The 14,743-nt window shown below is 42.7% G+C and overlaps 2 protein-coding genes across 21 annotated transcripts in view; one reads left to right on the top strand and one right to left on the bottom strand.

Moving 5' to 3' along the window:
• Nucleotides 1-1,767, top strand: part of mark3a (MAP/microtubule affinity-regulating kinase 3a) — a 29,923-nt gene extending 28,156 nt beyond the window's left edge. For 9 of the 17 annotated variants that reach the window (XM_014190571.3, XM_014190596.3, XM_014190542.3 and 6 more), the window contains 2 exons: nucleotides 582-626; nucleotides 1,028-1,767. In XM_014190571.3, the coding sequence (XP_014046046.1) occupies nucleotides 582-626; nucleotides 1,028-1,373 (391 nt within the window). In that variant the 3' untranslated portion in view covers nucleotides 1,374-1,767. Of the gene's footprint in view, nucleotides 1-581 lie in introns of all 17 variants that reach the window. The other 8 variants (XM_014190604.3, XM_082973615.1, XM_014190656.3 and 5 more) reach the window with 2 other exon arrangements.
• Nucleotides 1,768-1,817: 50 nt separating this feature from the next.
• On the bottom strand, nucleotides 1,818-14,559 carry ckba (creatine kinase, brain a). 4 transcript variants are annotated; one of them, XM_045716811.1, is made up of 9 exons: nucleotides 7,538-7,609; nucleotides 6,710-6,911; nucleotides 5,374-5,561; nucleotides 5,078-5,232; nucleotides 4,795-4,927; nucleotides 3,088-3,259; nucleotides 2,665-2,788; nucleotides 2,318-2,507; nucleotides 1,818-2,137 (listed from the first exon to the last, which is right to left on the bottom strand). In XM_045716811.1, the coding sequence occupies exons 3-9, from the start codon at nucleotides 5,549-5,551 to the stop codon at nucleotides 1,959-1,961; spliced, it is 1,131 nt and encodes a 376-aa protein (XP_045572767.1). In that variant the 5' UTR covers nucleotides 5,552-5,561; nucleotides 6,710-6,911; nucleotides 7,538-7,609; the 3' UTR covers nucleotides 1,818-1,958. The 4 variants fall into 4 exon arrangements, with proteins under 4 accessions (XP_045572767.1, XP_014046157.1, XP_014046183.1 ...); XM_014190682.3 differs by lacking the exons at nucleotides 6,710-6,911; nucleotides 7,538-7,609 and adding an exon at nucleotides 14,419-14,559; XM_014190708.2 differs by lacking the exons at nucleotides 5,374-5,561; nucleotides 7,538-7,609 and adding an exon at nucleotides 14,419-14,437.
• Nucleotides 14,560-14,743: the final 184 nt, after the last annotated feature.

Below are 14,743 nucleotides of genomic sequence, written 5' to 3'. Positions count from 1 at the left end.
CATGCAGGATTATCCGTATTCATGGTAGCATCCACATTAATGTAGAAGTGTTTAAAAACATATATTCTTATTTACAATAAAAGTGACTCCAAAATGACACACAATACATTTACAATTAATTTCTATTGGTTACAAAATCATCTGAAATGCATCCAACAAATGTATAGAGTCAAGCTTTGCGTGTTATGAATTTGGGAACAATTACTTAACTAATTTACTACTTTAATATACATATAAGTGAATTTGTTCCCATACGTTTAGTCCCCTATAATGGGGTGGGGAGGACTATGTACAAAACGTGCTGTAATTTCTGAACGGTTCACCCGATATGGATGAAAATACCTTCAAATTAAAGTAGTCATTGTGTCATTTCAAATCCAAAGTGCTGGAGTACAGAGCTAAAACAATGTGTCACTGTCCCAATACTTTTGGAGCTCACTGTATGTTATATCTCTCAATGTATATTCACAGTACAGTGTTCTCTGTCATCCTTGAAATGACAAAACACTCTCTTTGGAAGTCCACATTTTGTGTTTTTTCTCTTTTTCCTAATCTTGCTCTGCTCCCTCTACAACTGTCAGAGTCTCAACCGAGTTTGAGAGAAACGGGAGATTTGAGGGCTCAAGGTGAGGTGTATGTTGCTTTCTCAACCTGATATTCCTGTGATGACAGAGATATCACTTCACTCCCAGCTGTTCTCCATTCTGTCAGTCAACCAGTATTCCCATCTGTCTATCCATAGGGTCCTTCTCCCTCACCTTTTCCCCATGGAAGTGGTCTCTGTATGTGATGAAGGGTGTGGTTATTTTAGTTCATTGTGGTTTCCTCATTGAGTGTTGTGCTCCTCCTAGTGTGCTGCATGACCATCCGTTTACTGTATGCTTTGCTAATTGACCCTTTGATCAACACCTTGCATTATTTTGTCTATTCACGATACCGAGCCATAAACAGATATGAAAATGACTAAACCTAGGGGAAAATGCAGAGCTTTAGTTAATTCAACTTCTCTTTATCTCCCCCTTATCAGTCGCAATGTACCTGGGGATCAGAAAGGGGAAAATAAAGACGGTAAACCCCGCTCCCTCAGATTCACTTGGAGTATGAGGACCACCAGCTCCATGGAGCCTTGCGACATCATGGAAGAGATACGCAAGGTGCTCAACGCCAACAACTGCGATTATGAACAGCAAGAGTGTTTCCTGCTGCTCTGTGTCCATGGTGATGGACATGCTGAGAACCTTGTCCAATGGGAGATGGAGGTGTGCAAGCTGCCCCGCCTCTCCCTCAATGGCGTGAGATTCAAGAGGATATCAGGCTCATCCATCACTTTTAAAAACATTGCATCCAAAGTCGCCAACGAGTTAAAGCTATGAACGAAAGGGCAAACTATGTCTAGAAAGTATTTAAGCTGTACAATCATTAAAGTAGCAGTTTCCATTTGTCGACACAAAATACAGTATGTATTGAATGATAAAATGCCAAAAGCATTCCTCTATACAATAATCACTGAATTACTAATAGCTACAGTATATACTCTGGTCATGTTAGACCATCATAACAAATTGAATATAGTTGGTCATGCTGTGAAAATGGACAAAGCTTTGTCTTTATTTATTTCATTATTTACACTGAAAACAAGGTTCTTACTTTCAAGACAGCTACACATTGTTATACTCCGTTTGTTTTATATATTGTTTGAATTTAGGTGGAATTTATGTAAATGCTCATTAGGTAAGAACACCAGTGTCAATAAAAATGTCTACTTGACTCGGTATATTTTAGTTCTAAATGAGGATGGGGAAAGAAAGAATCAAACATGGAAGAAACAGTTTTTATTTTCATATCCACTCACATTGAAAGAGGACCTTGTATGAGAGAGTAAGTGCTGTTTATTACAGAGTGCATTCCAGGATAATGTCACATTCATTCAGATGACAAGGAGGAGGCAATCATGAGTTTCACTTCTGGGCAGGCATGAGGTCATCAATAGACTGGCCCTTCTCCAGCTTCTTCTCCATCTCAACCAGCAGCTTAACACCATCCACAACCATTTGCACAAGCTCCACCTCAGAGAAGCCCAGGCGGTCTGCGTTGGAGATGTCGAAGGTGCCACCCACAGCTGCGGTGTCCACCCCACCTGGAATGGAGACAACGTCAGAAGATGGAATTAACAGCTACAAAACTCCTTTCAGAGAAATTCCAGCTTTAATGCTAGAACTATTGCCAGTGTTATTTATTCTACCACCTTAATGTGCTTGTAAGTTACCCTGAGCAAACAAAAGTAGATATCTGGTTCTGTGACGGATAAATGTTTTACCGGTTCCACGTTTCTGGAGCCTTAGCCTCTTGAGCACTTCCTCAAATTTGGCATGCTTGCTCATGTTGGGGATCTTGACGTGGACTCCAGCACGTAGCCCTGTGCCCAGGTTGGATGGGCAGGTAAGAACGTAGCCCAAGTGCTCATTCCACATGAATGAAGTGCCCTTATCTTTGAACAGGGTTTCAATCTGAGGAAAAGTGTCAAATTTTAACAAGGAAAGGAATACAAACGCCATCGATTGATCATTGCCCGCATGTTTTTACAACGAGCAATTTTTATATGGCAACAGAAAATTATCCTTATTTAAATTCTCAAAACCTTGAAAGTATTCCTTATTCACTCACCTTTGTGAGGCCAGTGCAGAAACGGTTGAACACCTCCTTCATGTTGCCACCCTTTTGCATAGAGATGACACGCAGGTGGTCCTCCTCATTGACCCAGACCAGAAAGGTCTTGGTATCATTGTGCCTTGACAGATTAGAATAAATAGATGTTATATGGTCCGCTTACAAGGTCATGGACAATGGCTTATGCCACCACCAGCGTATAAACTATTATGAATATTTACCCTCTGACTTAGCAGAGATTAAGGTACATCTAGTTAGAGGGCATCTGAGAATTTCCTATCCCTTCCCGCAGTCATTTACTTGAATAAAGTAAGGTTGGAGAAGTGAGAAAGTAAGAATGACAGGTGAGTTAGAACAAAACCAAATTCTAATACCTTTGAGGAAACCTAGAAGTGTGAGAATGAAAAACCCTGTCCTCACCAGATACCCCTGCCATCAGGCCAGTCCCGGGCCATGCCAGAGGCCAGCAGCAGAGGAGACACAGGCTTGTCAAACAGGAAGTGGTCATCAATTAGCTGCTGCTGCTCAGCATCTGACATGTTCTTCAGGGCATAGTACTTCCCCTTCAGGTCACCGGACAGGGAGTCCAGAGCTGCAGCGGAACAAAATCAGATGTGCCAGATCCAGTAAGCTCGCACAGAGCCAATGTATGAGTGAATGTGCAGTCTTCATTACGTGGCTATCAATCTGGTTGTGTTACAACCAGAAATTACCTTAAGGAAGAAAGGATCAATTCAATGTATATAAATATGTCCAGACAGTGATCTCCAGTCTAAAGCAGGGATCTTGAACATTTCCTTGCCCAGGGACCCAGATCATGTTAGCAAAATGTGTTTCTTCCCCCCACACCTTGTCATCCAGTGAATAATAATGGAAAGGACAAGTATAGTCAACATTTTAAAATGAATAGGTTTGGTAGATAAAACACTATTATTTTGACATCCCCACATTATAATTGGCAGTAGTGTCAACTAACATTAGCTAGAAAGGTAACTCCAATTAGGGCTGTGACAATTCTGAAATTTTGGGTAACGATTGTTGTGCAAATGACCATAGATAGTAATAATTGTCATTTTTGTTGAAGTGTTTTGAGCTTGTATGCATCATTAAGACATACCTAAATGCAGAAGACACATTTCAGTTGTACAACTGACTAGGTATCCCCCTTTCAAATACAACATAGACCTACCCAATTCATACAACACAGCTTTGGTGACACTCCTTTCTCAAAAACAAATGTTTGACAAATTGCAACTTTTGGAAATGAATTAGGGAAACTATCTACACTTGAATATACATTTTACCCCCCCCCCCAAAAAAATGTTTATATTAAGACTATACGATAATTGTGCCAGCTCTATGCCAAACACGGTCGCTATTAGCAGCTGTTTAAACAAAGGTTTGCCATGTGCAAAAATGTCCAAGTCAAGAAAGCTTACCAGCAGCCAGCATCACTTGCCATGAAAAAAAGCACCTGTGATTATCAGTCAAAGCCTGTCAGATACTCCATTGAACACAATTTGCTCAATATTAGGAGTTGAGAAATAAAGTTGACATCATTAGAAAGATGATTATTCACCTCTTTTCCATTGTAGGTATGCAATTCAAAATGTGTCTAGTCTTGTTGCTAGTAAAATTCATAAAACATTCACTTTAATTTTATATACATTTTAATATTTTTTTCACAGATCCCCTGCACTACCTCTGGAAAAAAAATATATAAGTGTACAAATGTTTTTTAAATAAATACCCCTGGTCTATGAATACCCTTGGTCTGAAACGATCCTTTGTAAGTAACAGACAAATAAATTCACATAGTTCACCACTAGAGGGGACCCTCTACACAGTAATGTTGCAAGAGGGAACTGGCATCATTCTAGGCTGGCAGAATGATGCCCCAGACCCTACTGCAGTACTGGATTGCCAATCTCTGCGCCGCTCCACCACACAGTTCAAACACCATTCTAGTTAATCTGTCTGCAATTCTACCATGCATTAAACACACCATCCCAACCCCTCAAGATATTGTTTCTACACTTCCCATCTTTGCAATTTATTGGGTAAAAACATTTAGAAAATACATTCTGTCCATCTTGATAATTTTTTGGGGTGGGTTTAAGTAATTACCTTCGACTGACATTTTCTCAACACCCCTTCGCTCTCCACGGCTGCAGTGTGGGGGCAGGCAGAACCCACGGATGCTCCTGCCTGTTCGGACACGGGAGCTAATGACATAGTTGGGGTCCAGGTCATCTCCACCCTGTACATTTTTTTATCAATTAAAAAAATTATAAAAATTAGCCTACAGTTAGCTGTAACTTGACAACACTGGTCTACTTTCCTGCAGGGTACACAGTTGAACATTTGCCTTAGACCACAGTCAACCAGGTACCCATTTAGAGGGCAGTACCTTCAGGTTGTCTGGGTTGAGGTCAGTCTTGTGCTTGTCTGTAGGCTTGTATCCCCCATGTCTGTCCTCAATGATGGGATCCAGCAGCTCCTTGAAGACCTCGTATGTCTCCTCATCTCCAGCCACACATCCCACAGTCATGATGAAGGGATGGCCTGGGGTAAAAGAAAACAGAGGAGTCAATTAGGAGACAAATTGTAGAGCATGACAAACATTAACAACCTCAATAAATAATAGTTAGCATTTCATCAGAATCCAAAGGTGGAGTCGACAGACTCCGGATGGGTTCGTTTTACCAGGATTATCAATCCCCGTCTGAATGACACCATCTATGGTGAAGCCGTTGGGGGTGGCACGGTCTCGGAGTTTGGTGTACATGTCCTGGGTTAAGACCTTGGCCATGTGGTTGTTGTGCTGGCTTAGGTCAGGGAACTCCTCCTCAGGTGACAGCCTCTTGATGGTCAGTTTAGCCATTTTATCATTGCTGAACAATAACAAACACATTCTACAGGGTAAGCCACCTGCTATGCTTAAAAATGCATTTGGACTATCTACTTAGTGTCTCAGTTCCCCTCAAAAAGGGTTGGCTATACTATTTTAGTTCATATGGAGTCACCAGATTGTCACTTATTGCAGTGACATTCTATGATGGTTTCCGTATTGATACATTCTTATGGTATGCTAGACCAACAAGCATTATTCCCAGCAGAATTTGAAAGGTTATCTGAAACTAATCATTGAACCATTGTGCTTTGGGCATTTGGTATGGATGCAGGCCAATGGAATACACACATCCTTCTTCCTATTGATTACACTCGTATAGAGTTATATAACCCATCAACAAGGTCACTGTGCAGAACAAAAGGGTATGAGCGCCTCCCTAGATGTGATACTGGATCAGAGATGGAAACTCGAGTCTGAGACTCAGACTCGAGTCGCAAAGAAAATGACTTCCGACTTGACTTAGACTCATGATCAATTGACCTGGACTCTAGATGAGCAACTCGTGATCAATGGAAGTCAGTACTGGGATAAGTTTGTTGTGCATTCTGTCAGATAACATGGAACAGGCTGCATTAACAGAGAAAGTAGTTCGAGACAGAGGGCTGAAAATTGTTCTAGAATGTCTGCGTTCCGCAAAAAAAAAATATGCATTCAAGGACGTATCTATTTCAATGGGAGGATAGTAATTACTCATATTTGCACTTTGTCCTTTGGATTGAGCGGACATTGTGTATGCTATTACTATGTAGATAGGAACAAGCAAAAGTTAAGCTATTGTTTGTCTTAAGTAAAGCTTGTTAAAACAAGCAAAAGTGAACTATTGTGTATCAGTATGTGAAATCATGTCATTTAAATAATATGCTGTAAATTACATAATTTTGACAGTGTTTGGCAACTAACTAAATGTTTGAAATTGTCCAAAAAATTATGTAGGAAATAATTTACTTCAAATCATTTACAAGGTTAATAGACCTAACCCACAGCAGGCAGAAAGCCATTGCCAAAAGGGACTTGAGACTTGACCTCTACCTCAGACTTGTGAACATTCTGTACTGGACGCCCTCACTAAACGCACTTTTAAGAGGCAGAACACATGGCTTGATGGTTGAACGCTGCATGGATCTTTACCTGGGTTATCAATCCCGGTTTGAATGACATCATCCAATGTAAATCCACTGGGCGTTTGTTTGCTCCTTAGACGCTCGTAGATGGCAGGAGTCAAGATCTTAGCCATATGATTATTGTGCTGGCTGAGATCTGGGTACTCCTCACTAGAAGCGTACTTCAGCTTTAGCAGGTTGTGGGTGTTTCCGAAAGGCATGACTGATCCCTGGACGCAACACGGAGTGGAGGAAAAAAAATGGTGAATGTGAGCTTAAATAGTACAACATAACTCTCAAATACTAGGTTTTTATTATGCAACTGCATGGCTCAATATGCGCATTGTGCAGTAAGCGAACGACAGTCACGATTATATAGGCTCGAGGAAAATGTCGACAGAAAGTTAATAAAATAAAGAGACCTTTACTCTAGAGGCGGAGTGATGGAATGCATGTCAAATGCTAAAGATTGCGCAGCAGTGTCATTCCAATCCAAGTAACTATTTTATAGAGCTCTAGTCTAGAGTGGTTTTTGCTTGTGAAATCCAAGTCGCTCAGAACAATAAGGTAGGGTAGGTTATGCGAGACAGTAACAGTTGCGGCACACTAGACTATCAACATGACGAGGTCTCCTGCTCGATCACGGCTACAGATTACTTTTTTGCGTTGTCTATTGTTATCGATATTTCGCCGAAATATGTAAAATATATGAATGGATATCGTTTTAAATATATCCTCTGCTAAATATATATATATTTGTAAGTATTTGCTAATGAGTCACTAATGTGTTGATTTCGGGTTAAAACGACTGATGCCATTCTGATCATCCTCGAGTGAGTAGAAATAGGGGTCCTACCTGCTGCCGAGGCTGGTCACTACTACTGGGGGAAGACACAAAGATCCCTATTTTTCCGACCGTGACGCGCAATCACCAACGTTATTTGGTTCTCCAGTAGAAGAAAATGGTCTTAGAGATGGTTCTTTATAGTAGGCGAACTCGGCTCCCATTGGTCAGTGTTTGTATTCCATTCATTCTATTGGTCGAACACTAGGCTATACGCCGAGTTGATATTCACGTAAAAATAAGGAATTCCCCTCGATGCGGCCACAAATACAAACATTCTTTCCAATTGACCCCCAATTTAAAAGAGGCAACTTCGTAGTCTATTTATAGTTATACATAAATAACAAAACATGCCGAAATGCTGCTGTGTTATTCAATGTACATGTAACAAGGTAAAAAAAATGCTCCCACCTAGGGATGTGACTTCAGGCTATTCTGTGTGGAAGACTGGGAAATGTTGGGACCAGGTGTCCAAGTAGGCTACACATAGCTAGCTGTACATGTTGAAAACGTTTAATCACAGGTAAGACATTTAACTTGTTTAGTCCGTTTGTAACTCCACTCACTACTTGTAGCTTTATAGTCAGGTTGGTAACTAGCTAGTACTCACTCACATGGCTGCTAGCACTGTCAAGAAAAGGGCACGAGAGAAGCAGTGGCGGTTCTAGACCATTTCAACTGGGGGGGCCAAGCTGTGGCCAGTTGTACTGTTAGAGGGGCCAGTTATATTAGACGTTATTGTGGTCATATCGTTTTGCATGTGGTACGATCCGCCCCTATAGAAAATGTTGGGTTAAATTAGTGTTCCGCGTTGCCACTGTCTAATAACGGATGTAAAAAAAAGAACGATAGCAAAAATTAGATACTTAAAAATTATTTCATACTCCACATTTAGGGGGGCCACAAGGGGGTCCAAAATTGTCAAAGGGTACTGGCCCCCCCTGGCCCTCCCCCAGAACCGCTAGTGGAGAGAAGCCCTACAATATTACGTTTTTCTAAGTAGTGAGAATTTTAGGGAGCAAGCAATGTTGAAAAGTCATTTAGACATGTACTTTTCTTGAATGCACTTTGTAATTGATTAAAACAAGCAAACAAAAAGAAAACTGCATTTGAACGTTTTTGCTGTGAGCCAATTTAGTAACCTAGGTAACCATAGGTTGTTTTACCCACAGGTGGGTGGGGCCAGGAAGCTCCATCTAATACCTACTGGTACTATACCAGATTGCAGTTTTTAGATGTTCCCTTACCTTGGCCTTCGCACTTTTCTCTTGAAACCTTTTATATGTAACTACATGTAATCGAAAATGTAATCTACTTAATCCCAAAAGGTAATTTGCATACTACAAGAAAGGTTTTTAAAGTGTAGTCACTTTTGAGGAAACAACTCAGGTACACAGTATAAATATGATAAAAATATGAAATATGATGTATTTCCTATTCAACAAAACTGTATGAATAATAATTTAAATTAATTATATTTTGTCTAAATATAGTATAATCAATTTCTAAAATGACTAACTATAAGATTTAATCTTCCTTACAAATGTAAAATACATTTGTCTATTTACTGTTAGAGAAAATGTGCATATCTTCTGAAGGTCTCTCTAGATCAAAACGTCTGCTCCCATCGCTGTGAACATCTCGTTACGATGTAAGGATTCCAGACATATGCATTGTTAGTGGCTGTGACCTAGGGTTCAGCCAGGAGTTGATAGACACTTGGAAAAGTGAATTAAATTGTAGGAGGGACAACCCAGCTTCAAGTGGTGTCAGATTTCACATCTTGCTTCATACAGGCAGAAGAGACATGTGTCCATGAGAATCAGGGCTGCTGCTCAATCTATGGTGTCCACATAATGATTTATAAGCGAAAAATGTCCGTCGGAACAGGTACCAGAACCACGCAGGTCCCCAAAACAGGGGACTTTACATCTAAGAGGTTTAAAGGCCGAGTGCAGTCAAAAGTGTGATTTTCCTCTGTTTAAATATGTATTTCCATACTATGAGGTTGGGATAATGTGAAAGTGTGAAAATGATAATGCCCTTTTAGTGTAAGAGCTGTTTGAAAAGACCACCTGAAATTTCAGCCTGTTTTTGGTGAGATGACATCACCAGGTGGTAAATGAGTTAAGGGACCAATAAAAAAAAGAGTTCCAAACCTCTCTGCCAATAACAGCTAGCCCCTCCCCACTCAGACCACTCCCAGACAGTCCTAGTGAAATTCTTGCTTGAGAAATTGATCTTTGCTAAGAAGCAATTTTTTCTTCTTCTTTTTGACCATTTTAGTTGAAAACAATCACAGTAAAATACTTAATTGTTATCCAGAAATGATTTAATATTGTGATAAAAATGGCTGCATTGGACCTTTAACGGTTATACATATGATATAACAATGTAAAAATGTGATTTTTAACCATAGAGAAAAATAGGACTTTTCTGTATATCTATGCCATTGTAGCGTCTGTGACACCATGGGCAGTGCCATTGTGTCACAGTTGTCGTAGGATGAAGCGGACCAAAGTGCAGCGTGTGTGTCGTTCCACATTTTATTTTCACTGTGAAACTATGCAATACATACACATAAACTAAAGAACAAAAAACAAACTGTGACGCAGAGGGGAAACATACACTAACTCAAAAAACAATCTCCCACAAACCCAGATGGGAAAACACCTACTTAAGTATGATCTCCAATTAGAGACAACGATGACCAGCTGCCTCTAATTGGAGATCATCCCAAACAAAACCCAACATAGAAATACAAAACTAGAACATAACATAGAAAAACTAAACTAGAAAACCCCCGTCACACCCTGACCTACTCTACCATAGAAAATAACAACTTTCTATGGTCAGGACGTGACAGTACCCCCCCCCCCCCCCCCCCCCCCAAAGGTGCGGACTCCAAACGCACCTAAACAACAACAAAAAAACAAAACAAAAAAAGGGAGGGTTAGGTAGGGTGACTAATGTCTATGGCGGCTCTGGTGCGGTACGCAGAACCCTCTCATCCCGCGGATCCTCCAGCAGAGGAGGCGGCTTCAGTTTGGGGCATAACCCCCGCTCCGCCCGCTGATCCCTCCGCTTTTGTGTCACCGGACCCTGGATCGTCGCCGAAGGACCCGGACCATGGATCATCACCAGAGGTTCTGGACTGCGGACCGTCTCAGGAGGTCCCGGGCTGCGGGCCGTCTCAGGAGGTCCCGGGCTGCGGGCCGTCTCAGGAGGTCCCAGGCTGCGGGCCGTCTCAGGTGGTTCCGGGCTGCGGGCCGTCTCAGGAGGTTCTTGCTGTAAACCGTCGCCGGAAGCTCTGGAATGGGAGCCGTCGCCGGAAGCTCTGGACTGGGAATGTGCACTGGAGGCCTGATGCGTGGGGCTGGCACAGGTGGCGCCAGACTGGTAACACGCACCTCAGGGCGAGTGCGGGAAGCAGGAACAGGACACCCCGGACTGGGCAGGTGCACTGGAGGCCTGATGCGTGGGGCTGGCACAGGTGGCGCTAGACTGGTGACACGCACCTCTGGGCAAGTGTGAGGAGCAGGCACAGGGCGTACCAGGCTGGATAGACTCACTGGAGGCCGGGTACGTGGGGCAGGCACAGGATATACTGGGCCATGGAGGCGCACTGGAGGTCCCGAGCATAGAGCTGGCACAACCCGTCCTGGCTGGATGCTTACGTTCGCCCGGAAAACGCGGGGTGCTGGCACAGGACGCACTGGGCTGTGAATACGAACTGGTGACACAGTGCGCAGAGCCGGCGCAGGATATCCTGGACCGAGAAGGCGAACTGGAGACCAGGAGCGCTGAGCTGGCACCACCCTTCCTGGCTGAGTGCTCAACCTAGCTCAACAAATGCGGGGCGCGGGCACAGATCGCACCGGGCTGTGAATGCGCACTGGCGACACAGTGCGCATCACCGCATAACACGGTGCTTGCTTCGTCACTCGCTCCCCACGGTAAGCACGGGGAGTTGCCTCAGGTCTCCACCCTGACTCTGCCAATCTCCCTGTGTGCCCCCCCAAAAAACATTTTGGGGGCTGCCTCTCGCACTTGCCTCGTGGTTGGTATAGTGCCTCGTAATTTCGCCGCTCCGCTTTCGCTGCCTCAATCTCCTCTTTAGGACGGCGATACACCCCAGCCTGACTCCAGGGTCCTTTCCCATCCAGAATTTCCTCCCAGGTCCATTCCTGTTTCTCCTGGGCACGCTGCTTGGTCCTTTGGTGGCAGGAGATTCTGTCACGGTTGTCGTAGGATGAAGCGGACCAAAGTGCAGCGTGTGTGTCGTTCCACATTTTATTTTCACTATGAAACTATGCAATACATACACATAAACTAAAGAACAAAAAACAACAAACCGTGACGCAGAGGTGAAACATACACTAACTCAAAAAACAATCTCCCACAAACCCAGGTGGGAAAACACCTACTTAAGTATGATCTCCAATTAGAGACAACGATGACCAGCTGCCTCTAATTGGAGTTCATCCCAAACAAAACCCAACATAGAAATACAAAACTAGAATATCATAACAACATAGAAAACCCCCCTGTCACGCCCTGACCTACTCTACCATAGAAAATAACAGCTTTCTATGGTCAGGACGTGACACATTGAGGTTACAACCCATATGAATCCCCACCCAGTTGACTACTTTGAAATGAATAAGCATGGTGGAAGCTCTCAATATCACTGCCCAAGGCCAGGTTAATGCAGGGGCTTACTGGGGCTGAAGGGCGCAAGAGGCAGCTAAAATAAAATAAATAAAGGAAATGTATACAGTAATATAAATATATATATGTATATGTGTATCTTTTTTTACTGCAACCGCCAACCACAGGAAGATTCAGGAGCCCGCTCACAATGAGTTTAGACAGCCTGCTGCTGCCGCTCTGCTAATCTTCAGATGGGGGAGGCCTGCCATGATTGGGTAACTGGCCCTGCCTTGATTGGGTAACTGATTATTTAAAAAAATAAAAAGTTTTTACAGCATAATAATATACAGTGCCTTCGGAAAGTATTCAGACCCCTTGACTTTCCCCACATTTTGTTACAGTCTTAATCTAAAATGGATTTTAGATGGGCCTTGGTCAGGGAGGTGATCAAGAACGTGATGGTCACTCTGACAGAGCTCCAGAGTTCATCTGTGGAGATGTGAGAACCTTCCAGAAGAACAACCATCTCTGCAGCACTCCACCAGTCAGGCTTTTATGGTAGAGTGGCCAGACGGAAGCCACTCCACAGTAAAAGGCACATGACAGCCTGCTTGGAGTTTGCCAAAAGCTACCTAAAGACTCTCAGACCATGAGAAACAAGATTCTCTGGTCTGATGAAACCAAGATTGAACTCTTTGGTCTGAATACCAAGCGTCACGTCTGGAGGAAACCTGGCACCATCCCTACGGTGAAGCATGATGGTAGCAGCATCATGCTGGGGGGCTGTTTTTCAGAGGCAGGGACTGGGAGACTAGTTAGGATTGAGGAAATGATTAACAGAGCAAAGTACAGAGAGATCCTTAATGAAAACCTGCTCCAGAGCGCTCAGGACCTCAGACTGGGGCGAAGGTTCGCCTTCCAACAGGACAAGCACACTGCCAAGACAACGCAGGAGTGGCTTCGGGACAAGTCTCTGAATGTCTTTGAGTGGCCCAGCCAGAGCCCGGACTTGAACCGGATCGAACATCTCTGGAGAGACCTGAAAATAGCTGTGCAGCCCCATCCAACCTGACAGAGCTTGAGAGGATCTGCAGAGAAGAATGGGAGAAACTCCCCAAATACAGGTGTGCCAAGCTTGTAGCATCATACCCATGAAGACTCGCTGCTGTAATCGCTGCCAAAGGTGCTTCAACAAAGTACTGAGTAAAGGGTCTGAATACTTATGTAAATGTAATATATCTGTTGAATTTTTTTAATTTGCTTTGTCATTAAAAAAAAGACAAAGCCCTGGGCCGATGCTTCCTTAATCTGGCGCTGCCCCTGCTAAAACTGCCTTTTTTCCCCCAGTGGCCTCTATGATTCTCTGTTTTTACCCAATGTAAAATTATATGAACTGACTAGCTTTGGGACACAACATCGAGAGTCAGTGTATTGGTTGGACTCCCTGAGTGGTTCCAAGAGTCCACTCAATACACAGATGTTGTCCCAAAAGCTATGAACTGACCTTCTGCGGCCCATGTAAATAGGCCTAACTAACTGTTAGGCCTACAGTTTGCAATCCCTAGGGATTCATTAACAAATATAGGACTGTCATGTGAAAAATGCTGAAAGTCAATTATGATTCACTTAATAGCTTGTTCTGCCTTTTTACGAAATCCTATACGTCATCAACTTGAGGCTGCACAGCTCAGCTGTTGAAGAGCATTTAAAAAGCACAGTGTTTGCGCCTTTTCGCAGATTTATATACCATCTGAATTGCCTCATTCATTGCACGATTCAGTGGATTACTGCGAATGAACCGAAGTCTCGTCTGGTCAGTGGTATCTAACAAATCCACATGTGAGATCTGCAAGAGCATGTGAACAGCAAGTAAGTTAGCTAACAAGGCTGAATCATTAACCTTTCGACATATAAATCACTTCGAATATGATCTTTACATCGCTTTTATACAGTAACGTTACTAGAGTTACTTCCAAGTAGCTACGTTTATGGCGGGTCAAACGTTCGTTGCCTAACTTTAGCTAATGTTATCTAGCTAGCTAACTAATGAATGGCGTTAGATTGCACCCCCCTCATAACATTGAAGTTTTGCACAGTGAAGTTGCCGAATAGTGTACTTGGAAAAGCAATATTACATTTGTTGTCGAACCAAGCTAGCTAACGATGAAAGGTTGCTAAATTGCATTTAACTAGATTTGTTCATTTCCTATTTTAAAATGAACAAACTGTTTTTCACTTACATTTTCTCCATGGTTGTGGCTGTTTTTAGGTGGAGGCACTCAAATAACTGAAGTAAAGTTTCTCCACTGTTCTAATTCGAAAATAAACAGCGGCCGTTTAAGATTTAAATGATACTTGTATTTAAAACAAAATATACAACTCGCACGTGCAAGTATTCCAATGAGTATGAAAATAAACAAACTCATTTTGGAGGGATTTTGATGTTCGGACCACCTAACTTCAGGAGGCAGAACTGATTTTAGCTAAACACAGCTATGTCGCCCAATACATTTCGCAAACTTGTATTTTTATGCATTTGTGAAAAGTGTTATGTTTGTCATGGGG

This window comes from Salmo salar, chromosome 01 (genome assembly GCF_965601325.2).
Source record: "Salmo salar chromosome 01, fSalSal1, whole genome shotgun sequence".
Lineage (NCBI taxonomy): Eukaryota > Metazoa > Chordata > Actinopteri > Salmoniformes > Salmonidae > Salmo > Salmo salar.
The sequence above is the reverse complement of the archived record's forward strand: the minus strand, read 5'-3'. Positions and strand labels throughout refer to the sequence as shown.